Here is a 22,564-nt window from a genome sequence, read left to right on the forward strand (position 1 = left end):
TTTGATTCAGCAAGGAGTTGGGATAAACCCTAGCAGCTATTTTGAATGTATGGGGGGAGGGATTCTGGCTGGTCAAGAACCAGGTGGAAGAAAGTGAACTCAGAAAAAAAACAGCCAAAGAAAATGCCCTACAGAAAAAGTTTGTTGGTGGGAAGAACCAGGAAGTGGGAAGGAAAAGAAGGATGTCTGGGGGTTAGCTGACATCTTGCTGAGTCAAGGCCTTGGTGGATTTTAACTCCAGAGCTCACTGCTTGTGCAGATTTCATTGTAAAACTTTGGTGTTCTTAGAAGCTGCCAGGATATGTGTGTGTGTTTGCTTTCCTCGGACCTGTAACCCTGACTAGCTGCCTAAGAAGTGGGGTTATTTTATTCCTATTAGAAGACCCCATAAGCAAATCGTTTCGAGGTTGGTGCTGATGGAACAGTAGAAAACTCAGGGGTTCGTTAATGTTGCTTGCTTCAGTTTACACTTTTTCTGGTGTGTCAGCATTGAGGCAGAAAGAGCGTGTTTGGGAAGGGACCTAGGGAATGACACTGTTTGAAAGGGTCAGGATTGTGGAAATGTTGGAATAGGTGTGGCCCTGCTGGAGGCAGTTTATCACTAGGGGTGGGCTTTGAGGTTTCAGAAGCCCAAGCCAGGTCTGGAGGCTTTGTCTCTTCCTGCTGCTGGCAGATCTGGATAAAGAACACTCAGTTACTATGAGCCTATGGGGGCATTTTCATTTAAACTAGCACAGGGCATGAGCCAAAGAGAGCAAACTCCATTTCTGGCGATCAAACTAAGAAGCTTAAGCATGCTACACTTTCAAACTCCAACCTTTCTGATTTTGCTTCAAAACATGTTATTTAGATACAGTGGTACACACCAGCACTCAAAGGTAGAGACAGGCAGATCCCTGCAGGTTCAAATCCAACCTGGTCTACATAGAGAGTTCCAGTCCAGCCAGAGCTTCATAGTGAGACTCTGTATGGAGAAGAAAAAAAAAGGAAAAAGAAAAAAAATACTGTGTGGCTTTCTTGGCTTATTGACACATGGCATAAAGCATGAGCTTCACATTGACATAGCCTACAATTCTAAAAAAAAAGCAAACCTTCCCTGAACTGGAATAAAACATTGTATAATTAATGAAATTGCAGCAATGTGCCAATAACAAATCATTCGTGATCTCTCTCTTTTTTGCATTGTTTATGTTTCTATTTTGTGAGATAGGATCTACTGTAGTCCAGGCTGACCTTGACCTCCTTCAACTTCTGACCCTCCAGCTTCAGCCTCCCAAGTACTACACTCAGAGACAGACACACATACATCACACCCAGTTTTATACTGTGTGGTGCTGGCGATCACACCAGGGCTTTGTACATGCTAGGCAAGTACTCTACTAATGAAGCAACATGCCCACCCCAGGATCCATATTCTAGGGTTGCACTAATAGGTAGCTACCAGCCATATGGATCTATTTAGATAAAAATTAAAATTTAAAAAAACCCAGTTTCTCACACTAGCCCCATTTCAAGTGTCTTGACGTCCCCTGCAAACAGTACAGGAAGAGAACACTCTCTTTGTGTCAGCCGTTTCTTATTTCTTATGGACCGCTCTGGCAATACTTGAGTATGTTTCTCTGTCCACTAATAATCATTCGTACCCTGAATCTGGGCATAATCCAGACTCAGAGACTGAGATCTAAGCTCTTCTACTTCCTAGTCCTGTAGTAACAGTGTAAGATTTCTGTACTTTAAGTTTGGTCAGCATGCGGGCAGTAACTAAGTAAGGATGCCAAGACCCAAACGTGGAAGCAGGCGGAGCGGTGAAGGGGCGGGGCCAGCTTGTGGCTCTGGGGTTTGCTTGCTCTGTCTCAGTCGGGGGCGGAGCCTCGCGCGAGGGGGGGGGCGGTCAGCCCGGGGCGGGGCCTCGGGAGGCGGGGCCTCGAGGGGGCGGGCCGGGAGGCGGGCCAGCCAGCGGGTCGGCGCGCCAGCCCTGCCTTGCGTGCTCACGTGACAGGTCCGCGAGGCCCGGCTCTTGCAGTCGTCCAGGCCAGCGAAGATGGCGGCGGAGAGGGAACCTCCTCCGCTGGGGGACGTGAAGCCCACCGACTTTGAGGAGCTGGAGGACGGAGAGGACCTGTTCACCAGCACGGTCTCCACCCTGGAGGTGAGACGGCCCCGCCGAGGAGGCCGCGCCGCGCGTCTCGCCGCCTTTCCCCTGCCGCGACTTGTCCCCTCCCCACTCCCCGGTTTGGCCAGGCCAGGTCCGGTGACACCTGTGACGCCGGCCGCACCTCAGGTGCCTGTCAAGGGGGCTGGGTTGGCCCGGGCGGTCAGGCCTCCGGACTGCAGCCTGCGGGCCTGGGATGCGACTTCATCCTCCCGGGGCCGGGACCCGCGGACGGAACGCCGTGCTTGCGGGCTCTCGGGCCTTGCGGGTCATTCGCGCCTCTTCCTCCAGGCAGGAGGAAGGCTTGGACCCGCTTCCCGGGCTCCTCATCCCCTCTGGGGTTTCAGCAGCCCCGGGGAGATGGGCTTGTTTCTCTGCCCAGGAGGGTGTGCCCTGCAAGGGGACCGTGAAGTCATGAACTGAACGCTGCCTGGCCTAGGGTCCCCAGGGAGGTTAGGGTGCACTTTTCACTGTCCTTCATGGACTACCAGTTTTCTTGGAGGTAGGAGCCTCTTTGGGTTTCTTTTTAAAAAAAAAAAAATAGGTAAATGCATTTAAGTTAGTAGACTTCTGTTGAGGCGAGATCTCTTGCAGCCCAGGCTGGACTCGAACTCACCACGTAGCTGAGGATGGCTTTGAACCTCTGGTCTTCCTGCCTGTCCTCTTTCCTAGTGCTCAGATTAGTTGACATGAGCCACCACTTGGGTTTTAGACTTTTTAGGGGCTATCATGCTGGGAAAACACAAAGTTTAAGGAGGGTATAGTCCAGGAAACTTCTTCTTCTTTTTTTTTTTTTTTTTTTTTTTTAAATTACTAGGGGAGAAATAGAAACAGATCTCGACTCCTTTTTCCTCTTTTTTCGCATGGTCAGCGATCTCTGTAGCTGAGTGTTCCTGTTTTTGTCAAAGGAAACACCATGACTGTGTTGGCCCGCCAACTTTCTCTAGCCACATTTGAATTGCTTTACATTGGATGAGCGCACATGCACCGGAAATCCTAATTTTAAGCATGTAAGCACTTTTCTCAGAAGATTGTTTACCTCAGATAGTTTTTTAATTACATGTATTTATTGTGGATGTGTGTGTGTGCCGGCGCTTGCGTATGAAACTCAAAGGACAACTTTTGGGAGTTGGCTCGCTGTTTACACCGTTGTCAGCAGCTTTACCAGCCGAGCATCTCACTTCTCACCTGCCCTCTACTTTCTTACAGAGTTCTCTGCTTTAAGCTTTGTGCGCCTGTTCAGTTCTGCACCAAATCAACTGGAACTAACTGTAAAACACCCTTCATTGACTTGAAACTGAAAACTTAGGGGACTGCTCACCACTGAGTACATTCTACTCATTTTGTCTGTAGTGGTGAGGCTGAACCCCACCTTCCCGCAGAGTATAAATTCCTTGGATGGTATCTTGGTTGTCCATGTGTCCTAAACAAAATCCTGAGTATTTGTAACTTATTGGAGCTAATGCTGGTGTACATGTCAAAACCACTATCTTCTAAAATTACTTTGCAGAATATATTTTTCTGGACAGGGATAGTTAGTATCCTGGTATACCTTGGTCTGTTTTATGTTTGCGTAATGTGTGTTGAAAATGTCTGCAGGGCCCTAAAACCTGCAATGTCTTTTCTAGATACAATACACAGAGTAAGAAGAACTATAGTCTGTATCTCCAAATATGATGTCTGACTGTTTTTTAAAAGAAAGTCTACAAAGTTTTATTATGAATGTTCTTATTTTGGTTACCGCATTGTGAAAGTTGTAAATAAAGTTAATTGGTTGTTGACCTAAACCCTTATCTCATGGATTCATTTTAAGAAAATGGGTGACTGTAAGATTTTTAGATATGTTTTAAAAATGTTCAGGTTAGCATACAAGGTTCGTTTTTCCTGTCTTCCAAATGTTCAGAACTGTCTGAGGGAGGACCCCGTGCCACTGCTTCACTTCTCTTTACATAGTGTGTCTTACACTCGGGGTGCAGAAGAGTCCACAGCATCCGTGCATAGATGCCTACACCTGACTGCAATGCTATATGTTTAACAAACGCTTTTCTTTTGAAATCACATCTCTTTTTGTAGCATAGACTGGCATGGAACTCCCCTAGGCTGAGCCTGAGTGCTAGAATTACACACATGTACTGCTACTCCTGGCTGTAGAGTGATATTTTTCCTGTACTTTGGTTGAACCTGCTGAATGACATTCCCAGCCCAGATCAGGGTCTTCGATATACAATTGTTTCAGGGGACTTGTAGGTAACATGATTCTGTAGGACACTGGAGAGGCCTGTCGTTTGTTTGTTTTGAGACAGGCTCTCACTGTGTAGCTCTGGCTGATCTGGGTCTCAATCTGTAGTCCAGGCTGACTTCAGACTGATAGAGAACCTCTTGCCTCTGCCTCCTGAGTGCTGGGATTAAAGGTGTGCACTACCATGCCTGGCCCATCAGCCCATTTATCGACTGATATGTTTGATACCTTTTTAGTTTTTTGTATGTTCTGGATATTAATTAGTATGTAAAGTTTTTTCCTGACTCTGTAGGCTGTCTTTTCACTCAGTTGTTTCCTTTGCGGTGCAAGAGCTATTTAATTTTCTGAAATCCCTCTTGTAAGTTGTTAGCGTTGTTTCCTGAGTTAGTCGTGTCCTTCCCAGGAAGTCCTTGTGCCAGCGCTTCCCATTTTTCCTCTAACAGTTTCAGGGTTTCAGGTCTCATATTAGGGTCTTTAATGCAGTCAGAGTTGGGTTTTGTTCAAGGTGAGTAATAGAGATTCACTTTCGTTCTTTTACATGTAGATAGCCAATTTTCCTAGTCTGGTTTGTTGAAAAGGGTGTCTTTCAGTGGTCTATATCTTTTTCAAAAATCTGGTGGCTGGGACCTGGTGAGATGGTTTATTATGTAAAGGTACTTGCCTACTTGCCATCAAGCCTGATGACCACAGTTCAGTTCCCAAGGAGGAATTAACTCCTACACATTGTCCTTTGACCTCCACAGTGGCATGCATATGCCCCTCATCTTTTCAATAAATGTAAATTAAAAAATTAATCTGTAGCTGCATGGATTTATAATTGGATCCTCTTATTTTATTCCGTCTACATGCTTGTTTTGTGTTAGTACCATGTTTTGTAGTATAACTTGAAATCAGATATGATTGCAACATTGATTGATCTTTGCTTTCCAGTTTGTTGATGCTTCCATATGAATCTCATTGTTTTTTATATTTCTGTGAAGAATGTTACTGGAGTTTTGTTAGGGATTGCATTGAGTCTGTAGATTGCGTTTTGAAAGATAGATCTTCATAATAGTAATTGTGTTGATCTGTGAGCGAGGGAAGTCTTCACATTTGTTTCTTCACTGTTTTAATTTTTTTTTTGTAGAGGTCTTTCTAAGATATGTTCGTATTTACTTACTTATTTTTTAGATTTTGATGGAATTGTTTTCCTGATTTCTTGCTTAGCATGCTTATTATTAGTAAATAGGAAAATGACTGATTTTTGTCTGTCAATTTATCCTGGCTTATTACTGGAAGTGGAGTTTTTTAGGGTCTGTTATATAAAAGCGAATTGTTTACACATAAAGATAATTTGACTTCTTTCCTATTTGTATTCCTTTTATTTCTTGACTTACTGCTCTAGATAAGACTTCAAGCACTGTATTGAATAGGAATGTAAGTGAATATTCTTGTTGTTCCTGATTTTAGTAGAAATGCTTTGCGTTTGTCTCCATTTATCATGATGTTGGCTATAGTCTTATTTTATGTAGTTTTTATTTTGTTGGGATATGTTCCTTTCATTCTTAGTCTCTTTGAGGCTTTTATCATGGAGTATTTTGTCAAAAGCCTTTTCTGCATCTGTTGAGATAATGATGTGGTTTCTTTCCTTGAATCTATTCTTGTGATATGTAACATTTATTCATTTGTATGTTGAACCATCCATGCATCTCTTAAATGAAGTTAACTTGATCATGATGAATTACTTCTTTTGAGGGAAAAAAATGATGTGTGTGCATTCCTGAGTATATGTATATACACAGTGTGCATGCAGAAGTTCAGGGAGGCCAGAAGAAGGTGTTGGGTCTCCTGGAACTGGCATTACAGACAGTTGTGAGCCATCATGTGGGTGCTGGGAATTGAACTTGGGTCTTCTGAAAGAGCAGTAGGTACTCTAACCACTGAGCCAGCTCTCCAGCCTGAATTATTCCTCGCCCCTTTTTAAGCTTATTTATTTTTTATGTATGAGGGTTTTGTTTTTGTGGTGACGGTGGCTGCGTTCATGTATGTATACTATGTGCATGGCTTATGCATTCAGAGGTTAGAAGAAGACTTCTGGAGTAACTGGAGTTACAGGTAGTTGTAGGCCACCATGTGGGTCCTAGTGGAACTGGGGTTCCTCTGCAAGAACAAATGTTATAACCTCTGTTTGAACCATCTCTCCAGGTCTGAATTACTTTTTTGATGTGGTCTTGAATTTGGTTTGCAAGTTTATTGACGATTTTTGTGTCTGTGTTCATCAGGGAGATTTGTCTGTAGTTTTCTTTTTTTGTTGTCTGGTTATGCCACCAGCACACCACTGGAGTCCTGAGAAGAGTATGGGAGTATTCTTTTCTTTTCTCTTTTATGGACTACTTTGTGAATGATCGTTGTTGATTCTTCTTAAAATTAAGAATTTAATTTTAGTTGGTAGAATGCTGTAGTGAATGCATCTGGGGCTGGATTTCTTTTAGCTGGAAGATTTTTATTGCTGTCTAAATCTTGCTTGTTATAGATCTGGTTACATCATTTATCTCTTCTTAGTTTTACTTCAGTAGGTCATATACATCTAGAAATTAATATTCTCTTGATTTTCAGATTTAGTGGAATATAAGTATTTTAATTTAAAAGGAATTTATTTTTATTATTTTTTATGTATATCTGTGTGAATGAGTGAATGCTGCATGTATATGGGTTCCTGTGGAGATAAGGAGAGAACATGAGATCTCTTGGATCTAGAGTAAGCCACTTGACATCTATTCTGGAATGGAACCTGGGTCTTCTGGAAGGGCAGCTAGTACTCTTATCTGCTGGGCTATTGCTTTAACCCTTGAAATATACATTCTTGCCAGGTGATGGTGGCACACGCCTTTAATCCCAGCAGGTGGATCTCTGAGATCAAGGCCAGTCTGATCTGTAGAGTGAGTGCTAGGACAGGCTCCAAAGCTACAGAGAAACCCTGTCTCGAAAAACAAAACCAAAAAAGAAAAAGGAAAAAAAGTAGTGAAAAGAAATATATATATTTTAAATGCATATCCTTATGATTCAATGGCTGATTCTTCTCCATTGTATTGGGGTTTGGGATGTGTGCTACATACAGTGCATATGTGGCAGTCAGGGCATATTTGGGGAGTTGATTCCTTCTTTCAGTTATGTAGGTTCTGGGAAACTTGGCTTGTTGGGCTTGGCTGAGAGCCCCCTTAGCTGTTGAGTCATCTCACCAGCCCAGATTTTCTGACTTTCTTTCTTTCTTTTTTATTACTAGTTCTGGGACTAAAAGCACGCAACCCCCCCACCCCAGGCTTTATTTTTATTTTTTAACTTTAGTGTGTGTGTGTGTGTGGGGGGGGTGTATGCAGTTGCACGAGTAGAGAGGGCTAAGTGAACAACTTTGTGGAATTGGTTCCCCCTTCTGTATTTTGTTTGTTTGTTATTTGTTTTAGTGGGATGACCTGTCTTTTTGGTGAGAGTAGGGTATTAAAGTCACCATTGTGTTGAGGTTAATTTGGTCTTATATCTATCTAGTAGTATTTGTTGTAATTGGTGGCATCCATGTTCTGTGCACACGTTTAAATCGTAGTCTTGGATTGTTCCCTCATCAGTATGAAGTGATTTTTCTCTGTCTTTTGGGTTGAAATCTGTCTTGTCAGATGTTAGCAGAATGACACACATATTTACTTCCTGTTTTTCTTTCCGTGGAATATGTTTTTCCCTTCCTTTTACTGTAATTTTTTATTTGTCTTTGATGTCAAAGCACATTTTTTGGCGGTAGCAAATAGATGGATCCTGTTTTGTTGATTTTTTTTTAATTTCTTTATTTTTATGTGTATGGGTATTTCGCCTGAATGTTTGTCTTTGCACCATATCCAAGCTTGGTATCCAAAGAGGCTAGTAGAAGTTTTTGGATCTCCTGGAAGTAGAGTTAAGGTGGTTATGAGCTACTTGATGATGTGGGTGCTAGGAACTGAGCCCGGTTCTCTGCAAGAGCAGGAAGTGCTCTTAACTGTCACGTCATCTCTCTAAAGCCTTGATCTTTAAGTTAAAAAAAATTGTGCCTGTGTTTGCCACAGACTTTGAGAACTGAATGGGTCAGTTGGACACTGGTCACAGTCCTTTTCACCGGCTTCTTTCAAAGATTGTTACCTGGCTTAATAAATTATTTTATAGCAATTGTATTTTGAAGGAATAGACATTATTGTGTGATGTTCTATTGGGGCTTCTAATCTTCTATCACTTGGAAGTTCTGTTTTTTATTTTTGTTTACAGTGTGTGTGTGTGTGTGTGTGTGTGTGTGTGTGTGTGTGTCTTACTGGAGTTGGTTGTTTCTATCCTGTGGGTTCTAAGGATGAAATTCAGGTCATCAGCATCTTGCTAGTCTTCTTCGTTTTGAGGTTCTCACTTACATAGCCCAGCTGACCATAGACTTTGAGTTCTTCCTACCGTGGCCTCTCAAGTGCTGGCGCTGCATGAGCCGTCGTGCTTCACTTTTCTGAGCAGCACTGTTAAGGCACAACTCATATGCCATATGTTCTCCCACTGGTGTGCGCCGTTTCAGTGTGTCTAGTCTAGTGAGACATAGGTATTATCACCATAGTCTAGTTTAGAATATTTTCATTATTCAGAAAGATAGCTTGTACCCTTCAGATGTTGTCCTGCCATTTTCCCAGCCTCTAACCTTAATATAGCAACTAAGCTATCTCTATAGATTTCCCTGTTCTGGAGTTTGAATGAGTAGAACCATATACGTGTGTGTGTTTAAATTTTTTTTTCCTGCTCAGCATGGGGGTGGTGGTGATGTTATCATAGTGCATTGTCTACAGGTATAACCCTGTAAATAAATAAGTAGGGTCTTGCCTTGTACACCAAAGTGGCCTTAAGCTTGTGAGCCTGTGGCTTCAGTCTCATCTCAGTGCTACAATCGCAGAAGTTTGTCACTATGCCTATGCCTGGCTTCCACTTTCATGTTGATACTATCACTGTCATGCTCAGTAACTGCGGAATGCAGAGTCACAAAGACTAGACTTTGGTTTATTTCTCTCCTTTTTTTTTTTTTTTTTTTTTTTTGGAGACAGGATTTCTCTGCATAACAGCTCCAGCTGTCCTGGAACTTGCTCTGTAGACCAGGCTGGCCTCAAACTCATTGTTGCCTCTGCCTCCTAAGTGCTGGGGTTAAAGGTGTGTACCATGCCCTGGAGGCTTTGATTTTCTTTTAATTCTTGTGTGTGTGTGTGTGTGTTTTACTGTGTAGTCTTGGCTACCCTAAACTAGTAATCCTCCTACCTCAGCTTTCCCAGTGTCCAGATGGTGTGAGTGCCCTACCCATGACTGATTTTCTTTTTCTTTATTTAGTTTTAAATTTAAAAAAAAACATTGTTTTTGTAATTGTTTGCATATGTGGGTGCCCACAGAGGCCAGAAGTAGGTGTAGGATCCTCTGAAGATTTGAGTTTTTAGACTGTTCTAAGCTGCCCTATGTGGATGATGCTGGGAACTGAATGTGAGTCCTCTGCTAGAACAGCAAAAACTCTTAACCACTGAGCCATCTTTCCAGCTTCCTTGTTTCTGTTCCAAGATGTGATCTCATACAGCTCAGGTTGACCCCAGACTTTCTTTGTAGTCCGAGGTGGTTTGAACTACTAATCTCCCTCCTACTGCCTCCATAAAATACTGAGAATTCCAGATGTACCACCATGCCCAGAAGATGAATGATATCAAAAGATGATTAGAGGAATTGGGTGTGGTTTTGTAGTAGAGTTTTTGCCAGGCATGTATACAGCGCTCTATGTTCAATCTCAGTCACCACAAAAACAAAAAGGTCATCCTACGGAAAGTTTACTAATCAAATAAGAAAGAAGTGACTGTTGAGCAAAGGGCACACATTAAAGTGTATTTTGAACCTTAGAGAAGAAAATATAAGTAGCTCTTCATTTCCTCTCTAATCAAGAGATTGCTGGGCTTTTGTTTGTTTGTCTCCCCCTTCCCCCCCCCCCACAGGGTTTCTTTGCATCTTTGTGTAACAGCTCTGGCTGTGTTAGAACTTGCTCTGTAAACCTGGCTGGCCTCGAACTCACAGAGATCCGCCTGCCTCTGCCTCCTGAGTGCTAGGATTAGGCGCGCACAACCACCGCCTGGCCTGTATTTCTTTAGTTTATGAGATACAGTGAAAAGCAAAGAAGCATTTCAATCCATTGTCTCTTATTGTTCTTTTTAACAGTCAAGTCCGTCGTCTCCCGAACCAGCCAGTCTTCCTGCAGAAGATATTAGTGCAAACTCCAATGGCTCCAAACCTGTAGAAGTCATGCTAGACGATGACAGAGAAGATCTTTTCGCAGGTAGTTGTCATATCTTGCTATTTTTTAATGTCGATATAATAGTAATATCAATAATAGCCAATTATGATATTATATGCTATTAGAATACTCTAAGGCAACTGAACTCTTCTTGTAACACCCTAAAAAGTGAATCTGAGCATGACTGATGCCTATAATCTTAGCATTTGGGACACTGAGGCGTGAGGATTGTTGAATTCAAGGTCAGTCTGGCTTATAGGGTATCACCTGTATAACCAACCCATAACAAAACAAAACTTAGCAGGATAGAGACTGTCTAATAGGGTCACTCTGTAAGAAACACACAGACCATTACAAGAAGCAAAACTGCCCTTTATTTGTAAGCATTTGAAAATAGGGTACATGGTATTGACCATATACCCTTGGGAGGTAGCAGTGACTGTTGTTTTGGTTGCTGTTGTTACTTACAAATGTTACTTACAAATGTCACAAAGCAAAATCAAAGTATGGGTTTAAGAATCACTCTATGGGGGCTAGAGAGATGCCTCAGCAGCTCTTCCAGAGGGACCCAGGTTTGATTCCTAGCACCCACATGTTGGCTCATAGCCATCTGTTAACTCCAGTTCTAGGGGATTTGATGCCTTCTGGCTTCTGGTGGCACCAGGCATACATGTGGTACATAGAAATACCTGCAGGCAACACCCATACACATAAGAAAGCATCACTGTGTTTTACAGTTTGTTGTTAGGTAAGTTGATGGTTGAGTTTGTTTTGGATATAAAAGGATAGAATTTGGTGTAATTCATTCTAATGTAAAAAATGCTTGACTCTTAAACAATTATACCTTAAAGTTAAGATTTAAGTTAATATTTAATATTGAAAAGCAAAAATTTTAATATTGACACAAAATTAAAATAGTAAATATTTTTGTACTTAGCAACATAATTTAAATAATTGGTTTTTATTGAATTATTAATATTCTCAACTTCTATATTGGTCCATATTCAGATCATTCTGTGTTCCTTGGTGTAATTATGCTTGAAGGTTACAATTCTTTATTACAAAAGTTCATGTAATTTCTATTTTGATAGCCTGACAGAGTGTTGATAGTGTGAGGCCAGCCTCGACTATATAATGAATAACAAGATCAGGGATATCAAGGCTCTGTTCAAGAAAGGAAGAAAGAACAACAGTATATTGTCAGTATTTGTTTAAAGACTAAAGAATTTAGCATTGGTGAGAAGGAATCAGTGGGAAAGTTCATGCTGTACAACACTATTTTTGAGTTTGATCCAGTGAACCCTCAGGAAATGGAGGGAACTGACTCCTGAAAATTGTCCTCTGACTTCTACAATGTACTCTGTGACACATATTTCTGCACTGCCATACATACACCATATGTACATACTCTCGCAACAAAAATTTAAATGAAATTATTTTTAATCTTTACAATTTAACTCAGCTGTGTTTTATAATGACATCTTTAGGTGATCTAAGACATTTTTATAAAAATTATACTCTTGGTTCATATTTATAATGTATTTAAGCAGATCTATGTCTTTTCCTATAGAAGAGTATGATGCTAGGAACTTGTAAATGCAGCATATACTATCAGTCAGGATGATGAAACTTGTCTAGTAGTAGTAACACATTTTCAGTGCATAGAATACGGATCTGGCTAAAGCAAAGTAGCCATTGTGACTTTATAAGCCAAAAAGAAACCAGATTATGTTGGTGTGTTATCTGTTGTGTTTTAGATAACTTACATAGTTTATGAGTTGTTCATACTGAGAAAAAGTTAACTGTGACATGTTGTTACTTCTTTATAAGATGTTCACCAAATGGGTTCAACTATCTAACCCTTTTCCATTTGGTACATCTTAAAGAATGCCTGAATTTTGATAAAATCAATGTGTGTTCACCCTTAAGTTATAGCTATAGATTCCTTAACCTTTAGATCTGTTTGGAACTAAGCCTTCTGTATCTTCAGTTGTTTACTTAAGTTAAAAGAAGTCATATCAGCCATTTAAAATCTGGATATAGTCATACGCACCTCCGATTTCAGCACTTAGTGGGTGGCAACTGTAGGATCAGATACGCCTCAGTAACATGAATTGGAGGATTCATGAGACCATGTATCTTTTGTTGTTGTTTTTCACTGTGTAGCCTTGCTGGACTAGAACTAGCTCTGTAGAACAGGCTGGCCATGAACCTAGTTAGCTCTGCCTGTCTCTGCCTCCCAAGTCATGCGCCACCCCTGCCAGCCCGGACCATTTCTTAAAAACCAAACGGCAAAAAAAAATTTAAGGCAGACCATCAGTATGCTGAACCTAAGCCTATCTATTGATTTCTTCTCTTTCCATATTAGTTGTTTAGATTATGCCTTAAAGTCCTTTGTTGTTGAAGCAGTTACTAGTACAAGCACCTAAAACTTCGCATCAATGTAGTAAAATGTCATTGAGAAATTCTGAATGGCTTTAAGAAGTGCTTTTCCACCTTCCTAATGCCATGACTCTTTAGTACAGTTTCTTATGCTGTGGTGACCCCTAACCAACCATAAAATTATTCTGTTGCTACTTCATAACTAATTTTGCTGCTGTTATGAATCATAATGTAAAATGGGAGGTCGCAACCCACAAGTTGAGAACTGCCGTGTTTAAACGATGTCAGTGGATTTTGTTGTTGGTTTGTTATTGCTTGTGTGTTGTTGCTGTAGCAGTTCTTCCTCGGGGTTCCTGGGGCTTGGCGGGCTCTGCTGCTGCTTATGTTCATGTTGATGCTTTGACCCTTAATAAACTTCTCACGCCTTGGTTTCTTTGAAAATTTATTTTTATATGTGTTTTTTTTTTCCATTTGTATACGTGCAGCAACTGCATGCAGTGCCTGTAGAAGCACTAGATTTCCTGGAACTGGAGTTGTGGGTGGTTATGTATTGTAGATGAGCTGCCATGTGGTTCTGGAAACCAGAAGAACAGTCAGCGATCTTAACTGCTGAGGCATCCCTCCAGCCTATACCTAGTTTTGATGTACTACTTTTGACTTCCATACATTGCTGGCTGTTTTTTGTTTTTGAGACAAGGTCTCAGTATGTAGATCAAGCCTCAAACTCATAGGGATCTACCTGTTTCTGCCTCCCAAGTGCTGGGATTAAAGGCAAACACTACCATGTCAAGCTTATTGTTAACTATTTTCTCTTTCAAATTATTCTGACTGTATTTACTTATTTATTAATTCATTTGTGTGTGTATGTGTATGTGTGTGTGTTTGTATGTGTATACGTGTACAGACCACAGCATGTGCATGGAGGTCATAGGATACTTGTACAAGTTAGCTCTCTTCCTACCATGTGAGTCCCATCAAACTTGTGTCAGGCTTGGTGGAGAGCACCTTTACCCAGTGAACCATTCTCTGGTCCTGTTTTCATTTCTTAAAAATAGTAGTAAGTACTAGCAGTCTACAAAGGCTGAAGTGGTATACTGTCAGGGCATATGTAGTCTGTTGTATCTTTGGAAGATTTTTAGTTATTAGTCATTTTTTTTTAATTTTAACAGGTTTATTTATAATTGTTATAAAGTTGAACTGTTGAAATGTGTTCACTGAAACATTTTGCTTGCATTAATGCTTTACATCTTGCATTTATATTAAAAATTCACACACAAATGAAAATGGTAAAACTGCCAATATTCTGTCCCCTATTTTCCACTTGCAATCATATATTATACTTAGGGACCTTTTGACCCCATGGAAAAAATATCTAACATTCAGAACTACTGATAACAGGAAGAAGAGGAAAAAATTTTTTTTTTTTTTTTTTGGTTTTTCGAGACAGGGTTTCTCTGCAGCTTTTTTAGAGCCTATCGAAATGTTTCCCCTCATAGTGGACTCTTAAGCAAGTTCTCCGCGTATGCGGTGTGCTAGCTGGATATCTTTTGGCATAATTGTTACACGTTTGGCATGGATAGCACACAGGTTGGTATCTTCAAAAAGGCCAACCAGATAGGCCTCACTTGCCTCCTGCAAAGCACCAATAGCTGCACTCTGGAAGCGCAGATCTGTTTTTGAAGTCCTGAGCAATTTCTCACACCAGACGCTGGAAGGGGAGTTTGCAGATCTGATAGCGTCTGATTTCACGGAGTACCAGGCCTGTAACGATGAGGTTTCTTCACCCATCCAGTAGAGGGCGCACTCTTGCGAGCGGCTTTTTGTAGCCAGTTGTTTCCTGGGTGCTTTACCACCGGTGGATTTACGGGCAGTCTGCTTTGTATGAGCCATGGTATGGGCACCTCCTTACTTACCCCCCTTCTCCTTCGGCTGGAGCTCGGCAAGCCAGAGGCAGCGCTGGTGTTAGAGAGCGGCGGCGGTGCAGCGATGGCTGCGAACACCTCATCTTTCTTTTAATACAAAAACATGAAGAAATCCATACCTTGTCAACATTAAATAGCCAATCCAAATAATTGATAGCATGTCCAGCTGTGTAATTTCAAGTCGACTGCTTCCAATGGGTCACTGACCACAATTACTGCTTTACCCAAATTACAAGAATCCAGAAACTGTAGATTGAAAACCATTGGTCTGATCCCTTATTTGCTTATAATTTCATCTTCTTGATATCAATTCTATAACCCAGAGGACTGTTTTGTCTTAGACTCACTGATTAAATAAATGCCACTGTCCTGGCCTTTTTTTTTCTTATACTTATGCTGTTATTTTATTTGCATGGATTTTTTCCAACTTCTTCCTATAACTATTTAAACTATCTCAAATCAGAATCAGAGACTATTTCTGATTTTCTTCACTCTGAAGTATTGACTCCTGTGTCTACTCAAATTATAGTGTTTATCCTACCATTCATGTAGTAATTGAATGTCTTATAACATTCTTTGTTATTTTTAAGTCTTTTATTATTATTTAACATTCCACATGTCTTGTTTTCTCAACTAGATTATAAACTCCCTGAGGGCAGGTGTGATTTCTTTTCATTTCTTTGTGTTTCTTCATTGCATTTAGCACAGTATTACATAGTCTGTAGACTTCAGTTTATTGTTGTGGTTTGACTTTAAATATATTTAATTTTAGATATTTCAAGTGAATGAGCGTTTAAAATTAAAACCTAAATATCTCTTTGGTTTGTGTCATATTTGTATATACAACTAATACTCAGTAATCTTTGGCAATTAATTGCTTAGATTACTAACTTGGCAGGTTTTTCCATAACAGAATTTTAAGCTCAAAGGTAGTCTTCTTCCATAAAATTTGTTTTCATATGTATGCAATAATCATTAGCCTGAATAAAATAATAGAAAGGTAAGTTACCACATGTAAGATGTATTACAATCTAAACACAAATATGGAAATGAAAGATAAAATTGTGTTTTTCCTAGTAAAGATAATTAAGCTGACTTAATACAGTTCTTCACAAAATCAACATAGTTCCTGATTATTATAAAGTTTTCATAAACAACTAAATAGTTGCATAAAGTCCGTGATAACTTAAAAATCATGGTACTTTTGAGACTTATTTGTATATGTTTTTCATATTTCTTGAACTGCTATATGCTGTAATTTTATTGATTAACTTGTTTAATTTATGTCTAGAAGCCACAGAAGAAGTTTCGTTGGACAGTCCAGAAAGAGAGCCTATCCTCTCCTCTGATCCTTCTCCTGCAGTCACTCCTGTCACGCCTACTGCACTCATTGCTCCTAGAATCGAATCCAAGAGCATTTCTGCTCCAGTGATCTTTGATAGATCCAGGGAAGAGGTATGGAGAGATGTTTATAATTCTAGGTTAATATGAAAAGAAAACATGTCTATTTCTTACCCAGTACTTCTCTCCTGTTAATTTATTCTTAATCGAAGCCTTTCAGACATTTTAGATGGAAAAACTATACTAAGAAGAAAGGTGTGGTGGTGCATGTCTATAATCCCAATACTTGGGAGGAAGAGGCAGAAAGCTCTCTGTGAGAAGCTAGCCTGACTCTACAATTCAGTTCTAACCCAGCTAGGGTTGGATAGTGAGCCCTGGAGCCCTGGTATTAAAACACATATACAACACACACACACACACACACACACACACACACAGAGAGAGAGAGAGAGAGAGAGAGAGAGAGAGAGAGAGAGAGAGAGAGAGAGAGAGAGAGAGAGAGAGAGAGAGAGGTAAGAGCTCACTGAGATCCTCCTCTTACCTCTGCCTTCCGAGTGTTGGATTAAAGGTGTGCACCACTACCACCCTGATTTGATTTTTGAAAAGGTTGGTAGCCCATGTTGACCTGGGACTCTGGCTTTCACAGCAGTGCTCCTGTCTTAGCTTCTCTAAATGTTCCACCCCAAAACCTATCACTTAACCTTCTAAAATCAAAGAGTTTGAGGCTGGAATGTAACTCAGTGGTAAAGTGCCTCATATGTTCAGGACCTTAGATTTTATTTTATCTCCACAACTACAAAAAAAAAAAGACTGATGAATAAATTGGTATATTAAACATTTGTGGTCTTATGCTGAAATTCTTTTGTTTGTTTGTAATTTTTAAAACTTACTTAATGTTAATTTAAGTGCATTGATGTTTTGCCTGCATATATATTTGTGTAAAGATGTCGGGTTCCCTGGAGCTGGAGTTACAGACAGTTGTGAGCTACCATGTGGTGATAGGAATTGAGCCTGGTTCCTCTGGACCAGCTGTCCATGCTCTTAACTGCTGAGCCATTTCTCCAGCCCCCAAATGCTTGTTTTTGAATTGCCTTCAAAAAGACATCTCTGTAGTCCAGTCATTTTTTTTCGCACTTGTTGATTTTGTAAATGAGTTTTACAGGGCCTTTATTGTCTTAGAAAAAATATGTTTTTTTATTAGATTATTACAGAAAGCATTGTGTTAAAAGTTGGTTTTAGATATAATTTCTATAAGTATGTAAATTACTATTGGTACAAGTAATGGGTTCTTTTTAGTTATTCAGTATTGGAAATTACGGGGCAGGGGCTGGGACTGGGGTAATGACTTAGTGTGTGGTTCGGATACCCTGATGGACAGAAATGCCAAGTGGACATGGACAGCTGTCCTGCAGTCCCAGTGTTAGAGAGGGAGTAAGATAACTAGCTAGAGTAGCCAAACTGTGCGGGAGGGAAGCTAAGTAAAAGTAAAGCAATAAGCATGTATCCAAGTCTAAAGATTCCATTTATTAGCCGGGTATGGTGGAGCACACCTATAATCCTAGCACACAGGAGGTAGAGGCAAGAGGAATAAGAGATTCCATAATGAACAACAATAACAACGGCACAAAATACACAATATTTAGAAAATCACATTTCCTTTTAAAAAGTTTTCTGTCATTTTTTCTATACATCTGTTAAGACAAAAATTCCTGTTCTCCAAATGATCTTTATTATTTTATAGTTGTTTGCAGTCAGCATTATGAAAGCTTCTGTTGTTTTTGAAACTATTGTGATATGACTCCAGTAGACATAACTAGTAAAAACTAGCTGTTGGCGTTGTGACAGTAATAGAAGTTGGAATTTTAAAATTTTGTATATTTTGAAAATTTCATACATGAGTACTGTATTTTATGACTGTCTACTGGGTATTAGATCACCTATTAGTGGGGTCATCCCTAGGAAAAAAAACAGATTCTCCCTCTCTGGGCAGCCTATGGGTAGGAGCTTGTGAAATTTCTCCCATCTACACATTGGCATATCAGTTGGTGTTATCACATGCAGGTCTTGTTGAGGCAACCATATTCCTGAGGTCTCATGGGTGTAGCTTTACTGTCGTGCCTAAAAGACAATATCCAGCAGTGGGCTTGCTGGTCCTCTGGCTCTTACAATCTTTCTGCCCCCTCTTTCATGATTTTCCCTGAGACTTAGATGTAGGAGTTATGTTGGGCTCTATCAGTTGGGCGTATGGCGGTCTCTCATTCTCTAAATGTTGACTAGCTGTGGTTCTCTATAATAGTTTCTGACTTTTGCAAAAAAAGAAGTTTCTTTGCTGATGGGTAAAAGTTACACCTATTTGTGGGTATAAGCATAAGTATTTAGAATATAATTAGAAATTATATTGGTTTAGAGAAATGACAGAAGTAGGCTCTCGTTAGGGCACAGGACCTCTGGAGACACAGATAGCCGGCCAGAACTGCAGTACTAGGCATAACTTCCCTCCTGTTGACAGGGCCATGCATCCAGTTAGACAGCTGCTGGTTACCTTCAAGAGAAATGGAATTTTTTAACACGAAAATATGCTTTTATAGATTGAAGAAGAAGCAAATGGAGATATTTTTGATATAGAAATTGGTGTGTCAGATCCAGAAAAAGTTGGTGAGTTATTATTTTTTGTACTTGTTTTGATTAGCTTGTTAAGTCCTATAGTTTTCTACTTAAGTATATGGTTACAGTGTTTTTTCTTTAAAAATTTTTTGTGAATTTTATTTTAAAGCATTTAACTCAGTTAATTTATTTTGGTGGTACTAAGAATTAAACCCAGGGTCTTACACACAGTAGGCAAGCAGTCTACGTTTTACCTCCTCCAGCCCAGCATTTGAATTGTAATAATATTCTTTGGCTTTTTCTTTATAGGTGATGGCATGAATGCTTACATGGCATATAGAGTAACAACAAAGGTGAGCTTTTTGCTTCTTCAATGAAATGTCGGCCCCTCCCTCTGTATAGTAGAGAGGATGTGAGTGTAAGGAGGAGCATATGCAGAAAGTGACTTAATATAGACCAGGAGGTTAGGCATGAGCAAAGTAGTTCTAAGGTGAGACAGAGATGAGGGAATGCTGAGTAGGAATGGGAAGAAGCAGGAGGCTGCTTCCAGACAAAAAGATCTGCTGTGTAAAAGCCCAGAGTTGAGGCATTTTGCTTTCTAGAGTCTCATCTGTAAGTGACTCTGACTGAATTCACCTCGTGGATTTTGAGTATTTCATCCTTAGCATACAGGAGAGCTGTTAGAGAGGCTCAGACAAGAGCATGGCACTAGGAGATTTTTGTTAGGACCGCTCTATCTTAACTCAGTGTGAATTGGAGGATCCAGCTGGGCGGTGGTGGTGCGCACCTTTAATCCCAGCACCTGGGAGGCAGAGGCAGGTGGATCTCTGTGAGTTTGAGGCCAGTCTGGTCTTCAAGAGCTAGTTCCAACACAGTCAAAGGTACACAGAGAAACCCTGTCTCAAAAAACCAAAACCAAAAAAAAAAAAAAAGAGAGAGAGAGAGAGAATTGGAGGATCCAGGTCAGGATTTCCAGTTAAAGATCACCACAGTTATTAAAGGGTTAAGTCTTGAACCAGAAAGCAAGTCTGTCCTAATGATCTTAGCTTTATACTGAGGGTGTAGCTCAGTTAGTTAGAATGCCTGCCTAACATGCATGAAGCCTTGGGTTCATTCACCAATATAGGAAAAACAGGGGAAGTGGTGAACACCTTTGATTTCAGTACTCAGGAAGGAGGTAGGTTGGGGCAGGAGGAGCAGAAAGAAATTCATAGTGAGTGCTAAGCCAGCTTGAGACACACAAACAGCTGCAACACGGGAAGGCACTGATACTTAATACTGAAGAAACAGTTTTGAAAGTAATCAAAATAAATGTTTTTTAACTATGTAGGCGGGACAATCAATAATGTTTGAGTATAAGGCATGAGGCAGATATTTATTTATTTATGATATAGGAACTTTTTAGTTTGAGGTGGGGTAAGTTTTGTTAATTGATCAAACAAATACTATGGTTTCAGACTCTGTTGCAAGCACCTGAAAATAGCAGTAACCAGTAGAGGAACGTGCTGTCCTTATGGGACTCTTACTCTAACAGGGAAAATTCAGTGAGACTTATGTGGAGCTGCCTCCACACAAATGGTCTTGGCCATGGGGAAATACTGAAGAATCAGTAGCCTATTCAAAGCTAGCCTAGGTGCTGTATAAACCTGTCTTCAAAACCAAAATGGGGAAAATCATTAGCTAAAGTACAGTAGAGAAGGTGTTATAGGTCAAACAGAATAAAGCAAGTGTTTTCTAACCTCTTATATTACTTTTAAAAAACTATATCTTGGGCTGGAGAGATGGCTCAGCGGTTAAGAGCACTGGCTGTTCTTCCAGAGGTCCTGAGTTCAATTCCCAGCAACCACATGTTGGCTCACAACCATCTGTAATGAAATCTGGTGCCCTCTTCCTATATATACAGGCAGAACACTGCATACATAATAAATAAATAAATAAATAAATAAATAAATAAATAAATAAATAAGCAAATTGAAAATACTGTGACTTCTAGGTCTTTATGCTAGTTAAGGTTTATACTTGTGTGCTTGAGTGAAATTGGAGCCAAAAGAATCAGCTGATGCCATTAAAAAAAAAAAAAAACCTATGTCTTGAGCCCTAAATTTTAGTTTAGCTGTTGTTGTTGTTGTGTTTAAGCCATACTACATTCTTGGTATTCATTTGCAAAATAGAGCAGACTGTTCTTGTAGTCATGTGCAGCATTAATTTGTAAATGATTGTTTTCTGTTAACAATGTGAAATACCTGTTCTTAATTTGTAGACTTCCCTTTCCATGTTCAGTAAGAGTGAATTTTCAGTCAAAAGAAGATTCAGTGACTTTCTTGGTTTGCATAGCAAATTAGCAAGCAAATATTTACACGTTGGTTACATTGTGCCACCAGCTCCAGAAAAGAGTATAGTAGGTAAGCATAAGTCAGACCATTTCTTTTTACCGTTCCTAACTCAATTTTAGCTGTTCTGGTTTATTTATCCCTTAATCATCCCCAATCAGGGCTCCTGTCTGTCTAGAGGCACAGGTTTATATGTGCTGTGATGTTCCTGTGTATTCTTTTGTTTTGTTTTGTTTTGTTTTTGTTTTTCAAGACAGGGTTTCTCTGTATCTTTGGAGCCTGTCCTCGAACTAGCTCTTGTAGACCAGGCTGGCCTCAAACTCACAGAGATCCACCTGCCTCTGCCTCCAGATTGCTGGGATTAAAGGCATGCACCACCACTGCCTGGCTTCCTGTGTATTCTTGAAGTATGTGTAGCTTGCAGTTTTGGTTTATAACATGTAAATACCTGGTTGTTGAATATTTAGTTGAAATTGATTTAAATTGAAGGAGGTTAGAAGCTAACTTTCTAGGGTCGTTAGAATACCAATTTTCTGAGTCCTTTTCTAGTGATACTTAATGTTGTTAAGATGTTAGTGTTTTTATCTAAGAGCTAGGTGCTGTTTGGTGCTCAGGTATATATTGTCCAAAGAGAAGTTCAATTTAATTTTGCTCATATAAAAGCTATTTAAACTCATCTTAGTTTCTTGAGTTCCCAGCTAGGTTTAGTGAGATTCTGCCTGAAATAAAACAAAAAAAACAAAAAAAAAACAAAAAAAAAAACATTTCTACTATGATCACCAATAAGGGCTTAGTTAACAACATTCAAAATTTTTAAAAGAAGCAGAAAGCCTTCATTACATTTACTATAATTTTTTGCTACTGTGCTTACTGTGTGTGTTGAGGGGTCACTCTTGCCACCATATGCATCTGGAGGTCAGGACAGTTTATGGAAGTTGGTGCTCTCTTCTGTGTGAATCCCTGGGATTGAACTCAAACTAGTCAGGTTTGGCAGCAAGCATCTTCATATACTGAGCCATCTCACTGGCCCCCATTATTCCACTTTTAAGACTTAAGTCTTGGCTGGGTGGTGGTGCTGCACACCTTTAATCCCAACAGTTGGGAGGTAGAGGCAAAGGCAGGCGGATCTCAGTGAGTTCGAGGCCAGCCTGGACTACAGAGTGAGTTCCAGGACAGGCTCCAAAGCTATACAGTCTCAACAAACAAACAAAAATTTATATCTTAAAATTTGTAGGTTATTATTAGTCTGTTTAAGGCCTATATTTTTAATGACCCCCATTTTAATTTTCTTTACATTCAGCATTATTA

At 40.0% G+C, this 22,564-nt stretch overlaps 1 protein-coding gene across 2 annotated transcripts in view; it reads left to right on the plus strand.

Annotated features, from left to right (window-relative positions):
* The first annotated feature begins 1,988 nt into the window (after positions 1–1,988).
* Positions 1,989–22,564, plus strand: part of Snx2 (sorting nexin 2) — a 40,677-nt gene continuing 20,101 nt past the window's right edge. Inside the window, exons 1-7 of one of the 2 annotated variants that reach the window (XM_038330994.1) lie at positions 2,015–2,149; positions 3,024–3,162; positions 10,602–10,719; positions 16,273–16,436; positions 18,911–18,977; positions 19,236–19,279; positions 21,187–21,328. In XM_038330994.1, the coding sequence (XP_038186922.1) occupies positions 10,686–10,719; positions 16,273–16,436; positions 18,911–18,977; positions 19,236–19,279; positions 21,187–21,328 (451 nt within the window). In that variant the 5' untranslated portion in view covers positions 2,015–2,149; positions 3,024–3,162; positions 10,602–10,685. Of the gene's footprint in view, positions 2,150–3,023; positions 3,163–10,601; positions 10,720–16,272; positions 16,437–18,910; positions 18,978–19,235; positions 19,280–21,186; positions 21,329–22,564 lie in introns of both variants that reach the window. The other variant, XM_038330993.1, reaches the window with a different exon arrangement.

The sequence above is a fragment of the Arvicola amphibius genome, chromosome 5 (assembly GCF_903992535.2).
Source record: "Arvicola amphibius chromosome 5, mArvAmp1.2, whole genome shotgun sequence".
Lineage (NCBI taxonomy): Eukaryota > Metazoa > Chordata > Mammalia > Rodentia > Cricetidae > Arvicola > Arvicola amphibius.